This window comes from Hippoglossus stenolepis, chromosome 22, assembly GCF_022539355.2.
Source record: "Hippoglossus stenolepis isolate QCI-W04-F060 chromosome 22, HSTE1.2, whole genome shotgun sequence".
In the NCBI taxonomy this organism is placed as follows: domain Eukaryota; kingdom Metazoa; phylum Chordata; class Actinopteri; order Pleuronectiformes; family Pleuronectidae; genus Hippoglossus; species Hippoglossus stenolepis.
This window is the reverse complement of record NC_061504.1, coordinates 12,794,272-12,810,762: the sequence shown is the minus strand read 5'-3', so window position 1 is coordinate 12,810,762 and position 16,491 is coordinate 12,794,272. Positions and strand designations below refer to the sequence as shown.

The window sequence follows — 16,491 nt, the reverse complement described above, 5'->3', positions numbered from 1 at the left end:
GTTGAATCTACTTTTTACGTTTCTACAGCGGTGACACCCGGTGGCCGGAGGCTTCATGTCTTCGGGCTGTCCCGAAGACCCGTACAAATGTAAAATTTATCTCAAGGATGAACTGAAAAGATTTTGGTGGTCAAGGGTCAATTTTGACTGCAATCAATAAGGCAGTTAAGGCTTTTTGATTCTGATTCTGAATGAACTGTAAAGGCCGAATCACAAAGTTATAACATGACGTCAGCAGGAGAAAAGAAAACATATTTGCTTCCATTTTGTGATATTGAAATGGACGGTGGACAAAATGAGACGATGACACGTGTTGTGCTTACATGTCCTTTACTGCAGTGAGTGTTTTCAGTGTGGAGGTATAGGAACACAACGCTGCACCTGTAGAACTCTCTGCGCTTCAGTCTTGATGGAAAATGTCATCCATCATCAAGGAGAGCTGCTCTTTATCACATCCCCCCCAGGAGTTGCCATGGTTTCTTCTTCCTGCAGCTGCCACTCACCTGCAGGGTTCCTCGTTATGGCATCACTTGATGATTAGTGTGATGCTCGGTACAGTGGAGCACATGTTCTGTATGTAAAGTGTGTGGGATCTGTGCACGCGTGTCGCGGTTCACAGTCAAGCTGCAGGCGAACAGGTCAGAGCTTCACACGTGTTTTAACAGCAGCCGCGGGGAGAGAGATGAGACGGTGGAAAGAAGAGAGAGGCAGAGTTTATCCTCCCACTGAACTAAATCACAGCTCTCCTTGCCCACAGACTTCATTTCCCACAATCCCCCGGGCTTGCTGCGGGGCAGGGAGGAATGAGTCAGAGCTGCAAACTGCTGAAGGGAGCCGAAGATGAAGAGTCGTGACACACACACACCCACACACACACACACACACACACACACACCCACACACACACACACACACACACACACTGACTGATGTCCTCTGAGATGTGAACTGGCTTCTTCATTTAATTCCAATTTTAATGCGCACTGAAATATTGATTTAATTTCAATGCAAAAGATTAGTTCGTGTCTTTAATGTGAAAGTTTGTGGTGAAATATTATCTCACCAACTGAAAATGAAAAGTTAATTTCACATCAGATTAAAGAACAGTTTGAGAAGAGTGAAAATAGAAAAAACTATTTATCAGCGGAGTTTCTGTTTAGTTTTTTGGTTGCCATCGTGTTTTTTCAACCAAGAAAATTCAAATTGGATTTTGGAAACTCTTTATTTTGCTCCGCACCAAACACAGATATATATAATACTGCAAATTGTACGTCCTTGCACAGGGGTCCAAAAATCTAGGACCACTTTCCCACCAGAGATTTGGATCCCCTACCTCCCTTGATCAGCAGCTCAATAGAGAATATAAAGAATTTGCTTATTTGTTACAAGGGTGAAACATTGATATTCAAGATTAAAGTCTCAAAGGTCAAAATCATGTGCACATTTTTAGGAATAAAATTTTAATTTTCTTCATTTACCTGATGAAGATCTATCACCGAAATGTTGCAAATAAAAATCACTGCAGGTAAGAGAGTGCGCGGGAGTGTTTTCAATAATTCACATTTCTCAGATGCAAAAGGATTTTTTTCGGTTATGAGAAATTCTCTGGGAAAGATTTCGGCATTTATGAGACTCGAACAAGCTTCTGATTGATTGTGACATAAAAATTGTGTGGTTTCTACGGCTTTATTCTTAAAATGTCCCATGTATGTTTCCTTCATCAGACACTATGTCCCAGATTTTAAAAGCTGAGGTAAAAACATGAATAAATAATGTAAACAATAATTACAAAAGGTATTATTAAAATTAGGAAATGAATGACTTAACTGTGGACACTGTGATCAATGAGCCTTTATGAAATCGCAGAGTAAAAACTAAAATGTCTGAAATATGAAATGTTGATGCATCCAGGATTTGTGTCTGTGAGCAGACGAGAGGAGAAGAGCAGTGGAGACAGTGATAACACCCTCCTCCACCATAATGGTCAGGACGGCTTCTTTCTTCATCGTGCAGCAGACTGACACACACTCGTACACACCGAGTGTGCAAGGAACACAGGACATTCAAGGACAGTCGCCATGGCAACAGGACCAACCAGGAAGCGGGGAAATGTCGCTTTAAGAGATTATTTTGTCTGAGTGTGGAGGCAGGAGATTCGTGTAAAAAAGAAAAAAGAACACAGTGCATGTTCTGATGCTGCAGCCTCGAGGCCTCGGATTGGCTCTGACAGGAAGCAAGGCCACACAGGTAGTGAGACAACAGCACCCTCTAGTGGCTCAGCAGGAGAATCATCATATTCTATAATGTAAACTATAATTCTAGCTTTCACCTCTGACAAATTGTTTGTTTTTCAGCAGGATTGCGCAGAAACTACAGAGTGGATTTCCATGAAACTTGCTGGGAGGATGTGATATTGGCCAAGAAGGAACCCATTAAAATCTGGGGCAGCTCTGGATCCAGGAATTTCTATTTTCTCTGTCTATAGTATTGTGAGATCATTGAGTGTTTTTTGGACATTTTCACCTTTTTTCAGGAAATAATTTATGGAGCTTGATGAAAAATCATATATTCAAATAAAAATCTGGATCTGTCAGATTTAAATGCTGCTGTATGATCGGGCTACAAACCTGCAACTACCACAGATGTTTAGCTGAGATCATGTGTCTTCAGTAGGAATTAATAGTTTATATGTATCATGAGGAATTTAAGGAGACTGTTGGGCCTTTGTGGAGTTGGAGTTTCTACCTACTACTATTTAACTCGACTATAAGACATGTCACAATCAAAAAAATAAAAATAAAAACATGAATGGCACTCTGTCCCTTTATAAAACATTTAAATTCACCAGATCCACACTTTTATTCGGATGTGCACCAAACTTCCCACACACTTATAAATAGTCTTTTCATCAAGATCCATTAAATTATTAGGAACATGTTGAAAAACAGCCTATATCACAACAAAAGATATTCCTGGATGTGCCCTCGGATCTGTATTCACACCAATATTGAATATGTTTTTTCCTGACTCAAGCTACATCCTTTCACCAGGTTTCATTATAATCTGTCAGGTGTTTTTTAGGTGATGTTGCTTTCAATCAGACAAATATACCGACAGGGGTGAAAACATATCATAAATGGCTGAATTCCATTTATCTGCTGCACTTTCAGGTTCCTGCTGTTGTTGGTACTTCCTGACTGAACAAACTGAATGTTGGTGTTATTACTAACATGTGTTCTTCTCCTGCTCCGAGTCAAAATATCTCCTGTGAAGAAAAAAAAAAAAAAACCTTTTGCAAATGACATTAAATATTCATTAAGAGCAGCCGAGAGCTACGAGCCCATCTGAGCAGTTTGTTCTGTTTATTCTCAGGTGGGTGCGGTTGGTCTAAGTTTTTTTTCGAAATAACCATCTGTGGGATTTCTGCCTCCAGCGCAGGACAATAAACGTGAATGGATTCTTGCAGCGCGATAAAAATGGACCATCTCGAGTTTCTGCAGCGATTTGACTTCATCCTAGCAGGAGAAGAACAGATGGTACAGAACCAGGAGCGTGAGACAGGGGTGAACAGTGTGAGACCGGCTCAGGGCAGAAAGTTTGCGACTGAAATAAAAACAGCAAAACTTGTATTTTTATTTTGTAACGGAGATGTTTATTTAGACAACTGAACGCATGCCAGAAAGAGCCGTGTTACAGCAGCGGAAACTCTCAGCTCTCTCGCTTGTTACTAACTCTGAGGGAGAGACCCGAATTAGGGACACACCGACCTTTTGGAGTGTCGGTACAGAACGCTATCCGCTCGAATTTATTGCATTGACACTTTATACTCTTGTCGTGGATTGAGGGGATAAGGAAGACAAGGGGGAGGGGGGGTTACCATCGTTGAATTCGGAGATTAAGGAGGTTGGATTTCGGACGAGTGTCTCGGATCGCTATTAATCACTGTTTTGGCAAAGGTACAATTCACACTTTGCTTTTAAGGGAACTTTACCTCTCACACAAAACACAGAAAGAGAGACGATTAAAAAAGATGCACTTACTGTAGGTAGCATTCACATGCAGTAATAAGGTGTCTTCTCCTCAGACTAGAGTTTACATTTTTCTCCACTATTTCTTACAGAGATTCACAGCTAAGGTTTTCTCAGATTCGGGGGAAGTATCTTACACATCATGGCGACTCGATGCATGGACGACATGTCGGGTGGATGTGGGGTAAAGGAAAAAACGTGATATAAAAAATCATCGGTTATGGCAAAAAGAGACTAAATTGTGCTTATTTTCGACGGGATTCGGTTAATGACGCAAACCCCCTTTGTACTTGAGTCACCTTCAAACCCTCTGTGATGTGGTTTCGCTCAGTTGGTCCATCAAAGTTCACGTAGATGCCGTTGCCGTTGTTTCTCCGATGTATTGATGAGCCAGAAATACCATAATATCAAAAATAAATGCAACCCTTTCACAAAACAATGAGCAATAAATAATTATCAAGTGGTGTTCTCGTACTGTATATGTACTGTATATACACAGAGTTACGTTTGTTGTATATATGTACACAGAAAACAAGTGGCAGTCTATCTCCGACTGGCTTTTTACGTATTACGTCGACAACCGGAATTCGTGAAATCCCAGAAAAGAAGCAACGACGTAATAAGTCGCACAGGATCCTCAGAGGCGGAAAGGGGGATAATGCATGATGAGGCGGCTATGTTGCTCGTAATTTTTTGCAGAAAATAAAAATAGAATCACTGGTTTGGAAAGGAAAGAAAATATAAAAGTAACATTTTTCAGGTAGGGAGTAAAAAAAGAAACTCCATAAAATAACTAGCTTATTAAAACAATGATTGACGACAACATGCATGGAGCGGGTTGCGACGAAGCACTTTCTCCGCATGACTTTGCAGTTTTTGCATGTTTATAACGATTCTATTTCGTGTGGGCCACCGGTGCAAAACTGTGCACACCTCGCGGTGAACTGCACGCCTCCCTTTTCCTCCCGCGGGGGGGCGCTGTTGTTCGCACGGACGACACAGAAAGGATTGTTTTGTCCTCAAGCAGTCCTTTCAAAATAAGAGTCTGTTTACGCTATCTTTCAGTTCACATGCTCAGGTCAAAGAGGGAAGCAGGTCGGAAAACATCGCATCCGCTTCCGTAAATGTCCGTGCGTCTTATTAACGTCTACGCCACTGTCCTCTCAGCGTATCAAGTCCATCTGCTTCACCGACGAGCACCTCAGTCGACGTTTTTCTGTCCCCGGCTTATCTTAGTAGCTTATGTACAGGAGGTTGAACTGTCCGCCAGACAGTCTCCCAGGCAACCAGCCACATGCTCACACATTTACAGTATTTTCCAGTCTCTCCATCCTCCGTTCATCCTCCTCCTCCAAGGTTATGTGCGTTTGAGTCTTTGAATGAGAGCGGTATTCGTGTGTGTGGCTCGTGTACTTCTACTTAAACGGTGTGTCTGATGCGTGTGGTTTTGTTCTTGTCATGGAGAGGTCACTGAATCATACACTGGACAAACACTCTCGAGAACGTGTTTGTGTGTTGACAGTATGTGTGGATGCATGGGTTTTGTGCTTGTGTGTGTAGATCTGGTTGCGTGTGTGCGTCTCTGCGCTTCGTCTCAAACACTACGCGGAGGTCTTTGAAGCTCGTGGGTCCTCCTGTTGCGTCCCTTCTTATTTTCCTGCATCCGTCTCCACTTGGCGGCGTGCTGGCTGTTCGCCCGCTGTCCCCCCGCCGCTTGTGAGCCCGCCAGGCCGCCCTGCCCCTTCTGGCTGTTTTGCGTCTTCGGGTTGCTCCTCGTCGCCTGGCCGCTCACCGTACCCGGATTTGTTGGACCTTTCTGGGTGTTCTGGCCCCGCGCTGGCCCTTCCACCGTTGGAGCTCCGGCCTGAAGCCACGGCCTGCTCTGCGATGGATTGGCCTGCTGCCTCTGAGCATTGGGAGCTGTAGCTTTAGGCCGTAACGCAGCGCCGTCGGGTTTACCCGGATTGTTACCGTTGGGCGCCTTCACCTTCTTCGGTCTGCGCTCTTTCTTCCAAACTCGATCGCAGAACTCCTCCACGCTGTTGAGGTCCGGGTGGTCCAACAGAGAGAGGAAATCTCGGTACCACACCCTGTGCTTGGGGGACTGACCCACGCCGCCTCCTCCCGCACCGGGTATTCCTGGGAGGATGTCGGCCAGTTTCTGGGAGGGGATGACCTGGAGGTTGAGGCGGAGAAGGGGCTGAATGAAGCCGTGCTCGACGGCCTGGCAGTGGTAGACTCCTGTGTCGGACGTGGCGAGGCTGCGGATGAGCAGACCCTGGTCGGTACGAAGAACTCTGTCGTCCAGCTTGATCTGAAACACATAGAATGAAATGCATGAAAAACTGCTGCGACATCATTTATTCCAATGGGAACACTGTGTTGAAGAATTTGGGTCATCCAGTAAAAAAAAGTTCAACCTGGCTGCAGTTGTATTTAATCTCCCCTGTTTCCTAAAACAACTCGCCCTGAACGTCTGGTCACACAAATATAGACACGATCAAAATGTTCTTATATCATTAAGGCTGGAAACTCAATCTAAACTACTTCTAGGTCACAAAGGTTAAAGGTCAATAGTATCATAGATTATAACAAAATAACAGAACAGGAAAGGTGTTCTAATCAGCATGGAGTAGATATTATAGACACTATCTTCAGAACTGGGCTGTGTCACCCAGATGAGTTTGACACATTTCCTACCTCGTGCTTTCGGTCGTCGTTGAGCTTCTGCAGCTGCCAGTAGATGAGCGCTCTCTGGGACTTGGGGCTGCACTCCAGGAACATGCTGCTGTTCTCCACACCGAACACACTCCTGTCCTCCACTCTGCCTCCTGCGCCGTCCGCGTCTTCTGCTCAAAACCGAAACACACACAGCGAGGGGTGATTAAGACAAGTGTGTGTGTGTGTGTGAAAGAGGAGGGGAGCGTTGGTGTGTGAAGTCATGACGGTACCGTGATGCTGGAGGTCTGAGCACTGGGAGAGAGGGTCTCCGTTCCTGATGTCCTGTCGCCTGGTTCGCCTGGGGACACAGTAATAATAAATAAAGTCACTGGTAACTCAACACATCCTCAACTGAATAGAGCAGAAATGCACTTGTCATATGTTCTGCTCGCTGTGATGTTTAACTGCAACCACTAGGGGGCAATGTTGCCCAGCGCTAATCCACATTCGGCCTCCTTTTCATTAAAAGGGACAGAAAATGTGTATTTACTCAACCTTTACTCTACTGTAAAATCACATGGGTGAAAAAATATAAAAATCCAAAACCTTGGCAGAATATTAGAAACATAAACCTGCAGGGGCAGTAAAACAGCCAAGCCTCATTGCTTTCTGATGAGTCCTGATTATGAAACACAAGCGGTTTAGTTTCGCCCTTGAAATTCCTCGCAAAAAAGAAGGCGCAACTCTTTGTCCTCCTGACGTGAGAGTCCACTGTGTCATTGGGCTTTTTTTCAGCTGGGCTTTACTCACATCAACCCAACTGCCAATGTATCCTCCCTGTTTCTAGTTGCCATGGTTTAAAGATTCTGATGGACGCTGTAAAAAAAAAAAAAAAAACTGGAGCAGGGGAGAGGAGGGGTAAGCCAAAGGTGAGGTAACGGCTTTTAAGGAGGAAATAAAGACGGGAACCATTGTAGGTGAAAAAGAAACAGATGAAGTGAAATGGCCCATGTGTGTGTGTGTGAATCCTGCATGGAGAATATGGCTTCCTCCCTCCTCCCCTCCTTACTTCCTTACTTCCCTATGCCATACATATTTGGAAACTCATCTCTGTCTCTTTCTCACACACAAGGTCCCTCCTCTGTACGTTTCCTGACCCAACATTCCTGTCTTTTTGGCCGTCTGAGCACGTGCGGGGCCGGGCGTCTGGTTCCCATTCTGGGCGAGGGAGAAGGAGAGGGAGCCGGTGCCTGGCCCTTAACCATGGGGTGTGCCACCTCGCCTGTAACGCTGCCAAGGTGGCGTTTACCCACTGGCCTCTTTCTGCTGGTGTGAGAAGTTGTGGATGCATGAGACGCAGGGGAGTGTGTGTGTGTGTGAGGGCTGTCGTGGTCGGCCTAATCCCGCTGGATACAGCAGAGGGTAATTTGAGGGTGTGTATGTTCATACCTCCTGGCTGCAGGGTGAAGCGGTCAGACAGCTCCTGTTGGCTATAATTTAGAGAGAGTGTGTGTGTGTGTGTGTGTCTTCACGTCGGTGTGTTCCTCTTTGCTGTAAATTGATGGGTTCACAACTCACAGCAACTGTTACTGACAGGAGTTATAACCCAGGCTGCTGAATTCTACCTCTTGGAAAGCGTCCTTAGCGTGAGTGTGTTTAATGACCGTATTTTGTGCCTGTGTAATATTCCTATTCCAGATTACTTCCACGTGTAGATGCTTTGCCGCGTATCCGGGTAGATTTCTTGGATTGGGGTGCACTTGCTAATAGGCGAGTGGAGGTCTGAGGTTGCAGCACCAGGTTGTGTGTTGAAATTGCCCTTGAGCAAAAGTCTTTAGAGCCAATTGCAACAGCCCGCTGCAGGTGTACTGATAGCTCCCAGGTGTGACTGCGTGAGAAGGCGCTAACACAAAAGGCCGGATGTTGCTGAGAAGAGTCGTACGAGCTCGGCTAAGCCTGCGTTAACTCACAAATAATGGCTGATGAGAAGCGTTTAATGCGCGAGCGTGTGTGCCTCCTACCTCTTGGCGGTGGGGAAGTATCTTGAGCATTCGGTGCCGTCCCAGGCGCAGTACGGGTCTCGGGCCAAGCAGCACTCGGCGCAAGCTTTCCCATACACCTCGCAACGGTGGAGAGACATCTGCGATACACCCAGGGACGAGCCAAGGTACAGCTGTTGCTGTGGGAGCCAAAGAAAAAAGCAAGGACTTAAAACTTGAGTGCTCCTGTGTGGCTCTGCTGGAAACGCTCTCATGAAAAGAAAGCGTTTGCGGGTTGGTTTCTCGGTAGGCACATTAGATATCTTTGTTTTTTTTGGATAGCAGTGTTTGCTTTAAGGCCCATAAATTCTTACTTTTTTGTTTCTCTTGGGCTTGTTTCCTTGTCAACAACTTTTGTGTAAAATATAACGTGTTAAAATATGTTTTTACCTGCTTGGTGGACAGCTCCATGGCAGTAATGGTAGTGGGCTCCTGTACAAAACAAACACAGCCTGTTAAACACCCCATTTGTGCCTATTTTTATACATCATGCATTGTTTTTCACACTATGTTCAAAGTCGTACCCTGAAGACCGTCATCTCCTCCAGCACCACCTCCTCCAGGTCGTGCCAGCTCTCTCTGGGGATCGTCACCACCTTCAGCACTGTTCCCATATCTGTAGGACAAACAGTGTGTTTATTATAAAGCCTATTCTGACAACATCTGTGTGTAGTTGCTTGTTAATGATGCAATTCATTATTAACGTCACAATCTGTAGCTGCTGCTCTCTGTTAGTATATTTGCTTCACTGTAAAAATATCTTTCGCACAGTTGTTTTGTCTGACACTAGTTTAAACTTGAGAAGAATTGGTAAAGAATGCTAATAATCAACTTTAAATACCATCTAACTGTGACTGCTTTCAGTAATTTAAAAGTAAAAGGTGCGTACCAGTGCCGATAAACATGACGTCGTACTGTCCGTCCTCTGCCTCCACTCTGTCCACCACCAGCTGGGAGAACTGGTAGTCCACATCTGTCCTCACCATGATGGGACGCCCCCCTATCGGGTGCACCGGGTTGAACATGGCCGGGTGGCCACGGGCAAACGTGATGACGTCATCGGGAAGGTCTTTGGTGGAGTCGAAACCTCCGAAGGTTTTACTGGGACACTGAGAAAGACGGCAAAAAGAATGTGAAGCTGTGTGTTTAGTTTCCGAGGAAATGTTCTCTGATTGTGAATCTACTGGTTTTTTGGACGGTTCATGTGGAAACTCACAGTTCCAGGACGAGGGTAGGGCACCCTCCCTTGGAAGGGCACCCACTGGTAGGTGGGTCCATCTCTGTGGGCGTAGGGACCCAGGAACACCCTCCTTATGTCCGCCATGTTGTACATACACACCGCGGAGCCTTTAAAGATGTTACTGCAAAGGAAAACAGAGAGAAAAGGAGAAGAGAATAAGTTGAAGAGAGGGAGGGAACGGGAGGGCGGTGATACGAAGAAAGATGACAGACAGGACCAAAGGGGATTTATAGGTGATTGGTGACAAGACAGGGATTAGGAGTTTGTGAAATCCCGAAGAAAGACAACAAAATGACCCTTCATCGCACAAAGACGGAGGGGGAGCAAGGTTGTCATTACCTAAGTACGGGAATGACAGACTGGAACTCCTCTGTGATTGTTTCCAGCATCTTGAGAGCAGACAGGAATTTGGGCACTTCACCAAAAAAAAATGGGAGACCTGGTTCGGAGCATATTTGAAATCTCCCTCCACTGTTTTTTTGCGAGCGTTTTGTTTTTGCCCGTTAGCCAGATGAGCGGATTTCTCTCTCGCTAGCCAGACACAAGTCGGATGTAGACAAGGTCAATCAATCATGCAAAAGAAGGGAAATTATGTGGGTTTCATTTCAATTTCTGCTCCATCCCGGGTCGTCCAGAAGACAGCAATTTCAGCCCTGACTCATAAATTCCATGTGAACAATCCAAGATATATATTTCACAAGAATTATTGAAATATTCATGCGGAGATGAACGTAAGATCGTAAGCTTGCTTTTTGCGCTGAGCGTTGTAGGCACATTAACCTCTGACCACGTATGAGGAGATCGGTTTCATGATTTTACAGATTAGCTGGATAATAGATCTTCAAAAATAATCTCATCATCATTGCAAGGGACACTTTTTAGAAGACAGATTTTCATTTTGTTGTCAAATCTGTTGCGTTTGCAGGAAACAAATGCTTGGCTAAGATTTGGGGACATCCTTTGTCTCGCTGACTGCAATGGGAAGTTGTCTCAGACTAATTAAGGATGTGGCTGACACACACACACACACAGACACACACACAAACACACACACTACTCACCAAAGCACGGAAGATGAATGGATTAGCATTTGAAAATGTTAATTACAGAGAAATTCAATTAACTCCGGGGGCAAAAACAGACACTCATATGTCTGTGCTTAAGAAGAAGGGTGAACATGTGTTTGTGCAGATACACACAGCTTCAGAGAGAGAGGCACACAAAGTCGATCCACCCCACAAACACACACACACACACACACACTCACACACACGAGTAGGGAGGGACACAATCCAACATTGATCTGTCAGTGGCAGCTTCTTTGTGCCTCATTAAGCAGTGATATTAAAAGCTGGTCCCTCTGAATCTCTGCTCTATTCATCTCTGAAAACCGGCCACTTAGAAAACCAATTAAACTCCTCTAATTCCTCAATGCCCTATAATTGAATTTTAAAGCGCGTGTGTGTGTGTGAGTCGGGGCGAGCTCCCATGTGTAGGTGTACGCCCGCCCAACCTTTTCGGTCAGAATACGTTCCAGAAAGCTGAGAAAGGCCAGACGGGCCCGCTGATGCAAGGCGACTGTCAGTACGCGTTTGCTCGCGCCGCCATTCTATTCATCCAGCCACCGGTTTTTATTATGAGCGGTGATTGATGGCGCTTGTCCTCCGCTCAAAGCGCTTCGGAGACACCACTGGACACAATATCGCCTCCTCCTTCCCATATGCAAATTCATCATCATCATGATAAGTGCCGCCATCTGTGCCATTTCAACTCACTTATCTGCCTGGGCCTGCGCCTTCGCCCCCTCTGCACGCTTCAATAGCGCCACACCCGGGCCTCTGAAAACCCCATTCAGAGCTGGGGCGGCAGCCAGGGGAGAGACGTGCCTTCCCGCTGAGGGAATATCGTGTTTCTCTCGCTCCCTCCCGCCCCATAATCTGATTTCCCTACGAGCCCCTGCCAAGGTTTCGATGGATGGAAGAAAAAAAAGGAGACAGGTAGCGAGGAATTGGGAATCGGCTAAAAGCAATCTCAAGGGTTTGGGGGGAAAGCAACCATAAGACACCTGTAAGTGGATTATGGGAAGGGGGGAGCACTGTCTGGGAATTCGGCAGGGGCACACTTGGTCGCTCACATTTTCCTGCGTCATTTAAAACGGTTAGGAAATAGCAGATAAAGGGATTGGATGAAAGATGTGAAAGGAAGAATCTTTGAAAGGAAATATGAAGCGTGTGTGTGCGTGTGTGTGTGTGTGTGTGTGTGTGTGTGTGTGTGTGTGTGTTGTGTGTGGTGTGTGTGTGTGTGTGTGTGTTTTCAAACACAGAGGAAATAACTCGTCCAGGACTGTTTGCACATTGAATACATATCAGCTCCTTCCAGTCTCCTAGCAACAAATCAACAAAACAAATATGACACTACCAGCATCTGTGTCTAACTGAGAATTCGAGCCCTCGCACACAGATAATGGAGGTCGTCGTGAAAAGATCTGGACAGGGGTTGTACCTGGATGTGGTGAATACGGCGTAGATGACTGGATTCTTCGGGTCCTTAGAACTCATGAGAAACACGTCCTCTGGAAACAGAAGATAAAGAGCGGGTGAAGCGGAAGCTTTTTGAAAAGGAATCCTTTCCTCCACACACGAATAAAGAATACAAGCTTACGTAGTTCGTCGAAGTGCGTATCAATGCCGTTGACCCCAGGGACTGAACACATGAGCCGGGCCTTGAGGAAAGTGGTCCACTTGTTCACCAGACTCCTGTGACCTCCCATATCGTTCTGTAACAACATGTTTCTGTAAGCATTCACGCCAACATTTCTGTAACAGGCAGCAATCTTGGATAGGATTTTGCTGTGTGTGTGTTGTTACCTTACACAGTTGTCCTATCCTGGCGATGGTGGCCTTCCCGGTGTGCTCTCCGTCCATGGCGTTCTCCTTGAAGAACAGGAAGATCTTGTCGTCTTCAGGGTTGTCGCTCTCCGGGATCAAGTGTACGTTGACGAATCTGGGGTCTAGAGGCAAAAGGGAATATGAATAAACCAGAATAACTTTGTCCGCGGTGCACAATGGAGCCAAATCATACATTTCTTCATGCACAAATGTAATTTTACGATCCCAACCTCTGTCCCGATGACGAACCTTTCACCCCGATTTTACACCTCAGAAACCAATCCCCCCATGATTCCCTCCCGTCACGGCTCAGTAATAACAGCCATTTACTTTACACCCCGGTGTTATAATATCTGACTTTACCCCAAGTGAGCGCTCCAAGTCCAAATCCCATATAACCCCCGTCTCCAGACCACATCCTCGCAAACACACATGGCTCTGATTGTCCCGGGTAACACATGAATAAATTTATCTCAACTTTAAGCACGAGAGGAAATCAAAAGCTAAACGGGGCAGGCCGGGGCCTTAAGGGCTGAGATATAACTTCGACTCCGAGGGGCACGAGGGCCGAGGGAAAGTGGCCGCAGTCACTGAGGCGTCGTCACGCGTAAATCGAGCCTGTGTCTAAAAGCTCGGGGGTTAGCCGGAGAGAAACAAGCAGTGCCATGTTACGCCTCCGTGGCCGTTCAGGATATAGAGTAGCTGTGAAAAAGGAGATCGTGGCCAAAGTGGGAAGCAGATTTATAAGCGCTGTGCGAGTGCGAGACCTCTGGCATGAATCATGTGCGCCCCACACATGCTCCATACCTTTATTGTGAATATGTACCCTTGTAAAATCCACACATTAATAAACCCAACGCGCTCACGTACAAAAACACGCTGTGGTAATACAATTCATTGCGTTTAATTCCCAACACAAGGCCACTTCATTGAGAGATTTAATCCAACCTCCGTGTGAGTGAGGGGGCATTAGAAGGTGAAGAGACGCGTAAATAGAATTCATGAATCAGAGCGAGCAAAGCCAAACCTGCCATCTAACCCTAAATCCCTTTTCAGAATCAGCTGCCATTAAGCATTCATTCCCCAGTTTCTTTCTTCTCCATGTGAGCACCATGTAACCTTGTTGATAAAGGCTCAACTGAATATCCCCATCCCGCTAATCCACACAATTACAATCCCGCTTTTGTGGAGACGGGAGTTGGATTTTGCCCGAATGGATGCGATCCCCCCCAAGCGAATTAGTTTGAACAAGGTGAAAGATCGATCGGGATTAAAGCGGCGGCGATGACTTCCTATTCAAATGGCTCTTTATTAATATGTCACAGTAGTCTGCACCACAGAGGCCAGTGTTTGTGGTGGTGGTGGGGGAGGGTGTGGAGGGGGGACTGAGAGGAATTTGACTCCACTACAGGAAAACAGCTGAGAGCGGATTAGTTCTGTGGGAAAGAACTGGGGGGAATAAGGGAGATGGCACAGCTTGAGGGAAAAGGTTCAAACTGACCTTTTGTGGCTCTCTGAGTCCACCGCGGTGCCGACTGATAGCCGGACAGACCGAGCGGTCAATAACTCTCACCGCCGCGCTAATCTCACTGGCACAGACAATTCCAGCGACTTTGTGAATGGGCTCTGATATCTGATGTCTGCACATGAATGGAAATGACTGGAGACTTGAGGCTTGTGGGAGAATTTGATGCTTTAAAATCCGTTGGAAATGAACAGAGGTTTTCTTTTTGTTTGGCCAAGGACAAGAACTTATTTCCACTGTATTGAATATTTTGAGGTGTATGTAGGATATCAGGGTCCAGTAAATGTTTTTTTGTTGGCGTCTGTATGGTTTTTGCAGGCTGAAACGCTACTTGCTTCCACTTTTTGCTTGGAGATACAAAAAACCAAGGGAAAGGCATCATTTAAGTGGAATTCAGTGATAAAATCCAGCTGTGTCATTAAACAACACCACAGGAAACCCTGTAGTTCTAGGAGAACACAAACAGCTGTATTGATGAAAAACTGGATCGAACAGGAAAATTGATTCCTTCCGTTGTAAAAATCAATTTCGTAATTTTACCATTCAGCCATCTTGAATCGTGCTGCTCCGTCCTGATTGGATGATGATCTCCCAGCGTACGGAAAATGGCAAAGTCCCTTCCCATGAAATCAGCAGACGTGCCAGAGTACAGTTCCCCGTCTGCCAGCGAGAAAAAGTTAAAGTTATAGGAACAAATCATCGGCTCGGAGGCAAATGCGTGTCTCCTGGAACTAATCGAGGGAGGGATCAAACTCACCGATCAGGAGCGAGGCGGAGAGCATTCTGGGGTCGTAGGGGCTTTTCCCGCGGCCGTTCTCAAAATGAGGCGCCAGTCGAAAGATGTTGTCCTGTGGTGGAACGGGTCAGAGTTCAAAACAAGGCCAGAGAAAGCTAAACTAAGCCTAAAGGTACATATATATAGCCTGTGTTTCAAATTACAACATATTCTGCTTCTACCTCACAGCTTTTGGAATGAGCTGCACCACGATTTCAGCTAGAAACTCTGTTGAGTTCATTTATTTGATTACAGAGAACAGCTCTGAGTCTGCAGTGGTGCAACTAACACAAAGGGGAATAGAGTAGAATTGAGAAGAAAAGGCACAAAGCACCTCAAGAGAATTTAAATAAATTTAAACAAAAGTTACAAGAGGTCCGAATCACTCACTTTCCAGTAATTCAATTACCAGGATAACACGTGTTAAACCACAAGAGAACACATGCGGGGACAATCTGCATGGTGCAAACACTCGATCCCCTCCCCATTGTCCGGTGACAGAACCCACGCTGCTACACTGATTCACTTGTAGACCTCTATCAGGATGACTGATTAAACTTTAATGCGGGGGGAGAGGTTGTTTTAATTTCCGACGGCTGGAGTCGAACCGTGTAGTGACCACTTTTTTCCACATCTTCACACAAAGGAAAACATTGATGAGGAGATAATCAATGAGGGGAACGGACACTGCTGCGCTTGACAGAAAAGAGTGTGTGTGTGTGTGTGTGTGTGTGTGATCCCACTCAATTCTTTAAGGGGAAACAATATTGGACTTTCCCTCTCATTACTTTACAATAGCACTGGCGTCACATTTCATGACTTCCTAATGAATGCTCCTTTGAAATCTAAATTACCTTTTGCATATATATAACAACTTAAAACCCCACAATGTTCGGTGTGAGCTGACATCAATGCACCACAATGCGTTACCTCTGCCCTCTTGCCCATTTCCAGATAAGCACAGATCGGGTGGAAGGCTCCTGTGCCGCAGATGTACATGTGGGTCTGGTTGTACGGTTGGAGGACCCGAATGTAGTTAGAACACTCTTTCTGCAAAAATATAAAAACAATATACACATAAATCAACATATAATAAAGATATACACCTCAACTTGTGGATACATTTATGCAGTAATAGCTGGTAGAGAGATTTACTTTCGTGTGCAATACCTGCCTCGCAAAGCACATGAACCTTTTGGGAATTCTACAAAAGGGACTTGTGTGAGCAGTAGCCCCCGCGCTGCCAATTCACTCCTTCATATCATAAAGTTTAAATAGGGTTTTACCCCTTATGAAAATAAAGCGGACACCTATCGTAAAAAAAAGATGTGATTC

At 45.6% G+C, this 16,491-nt stretch overlaps 1 protein-coding gene across 1 annotated transcript in view; it reads right to left on the bottom strand.

Annotated features, from left to right (window-relative positions):
• Window positions 1-3,629: 3,629 nt before the first annotated feature.
• The window catches only part of sema3aa (sema domain, immunoglobulin domain (Ig), short basic domain, secreted, (semaphorin) 3Aa), a 31,722-nt gene continuing 18,860 nt past the window's right edge, over window positions 3,630-16,491 (bottom strand). Inside the window, exons 4-17 of the mRNA XM_035147361.2 lie at window positions 16,087-16,206; window positions 15,139-15,229; window positions 14,922-15,041; window positions 12,836-12,978; window positions 12,630-12,744; window positions 12,471-12,540; window positions 9,945-10,089; window positions 9,618-9,837; window positions 9,253-9,344; window positions 9,119-9,160; window positions 8,711-8,868; window positions 6,980-7,047; window positions 6,729-6,877; window positions 3,630-6,342 (exon numbers count right to left, since the gene is read on the bottom strand). Of these exons, the coding sequence (XP_035003252.1) occupies window positions 5,623-6,342; window positions 6,729-6,877; window positions 6,980-7,047; window positions 8,711-8,868; window positions 9,119-9,160; window positions 9,253-9,344; window positions 9,618-9,837; window positions 9,945-10,089; window positions 12,471-12,540; window positions 12,630-12,744; window positions 12,836-12,978; window positions 14,922-15,041; window positions 15,139-15,229; window positions 16,087-16,206 (2,253 nt within the window). The 3' untranslated portion in view covers window positions 3,630-5,622. The remainder of the gene's footprint in view (window positions 6,343-6,728; window positions 6,878-6,979; window positions 7,048-8,710; window positions 8,869-9,118; window positions 9,161-9,252; window positions 9,345-9,617; window positions 9,838-9,944; window positions 10,090-12,470; window positions 12,541-12,629; window positions 12,745-12,835; window positions 12,979-14,921; window positions 15,042-15,138; window positions 15,230-16,086; window positions 16,207-16,491) is intronic.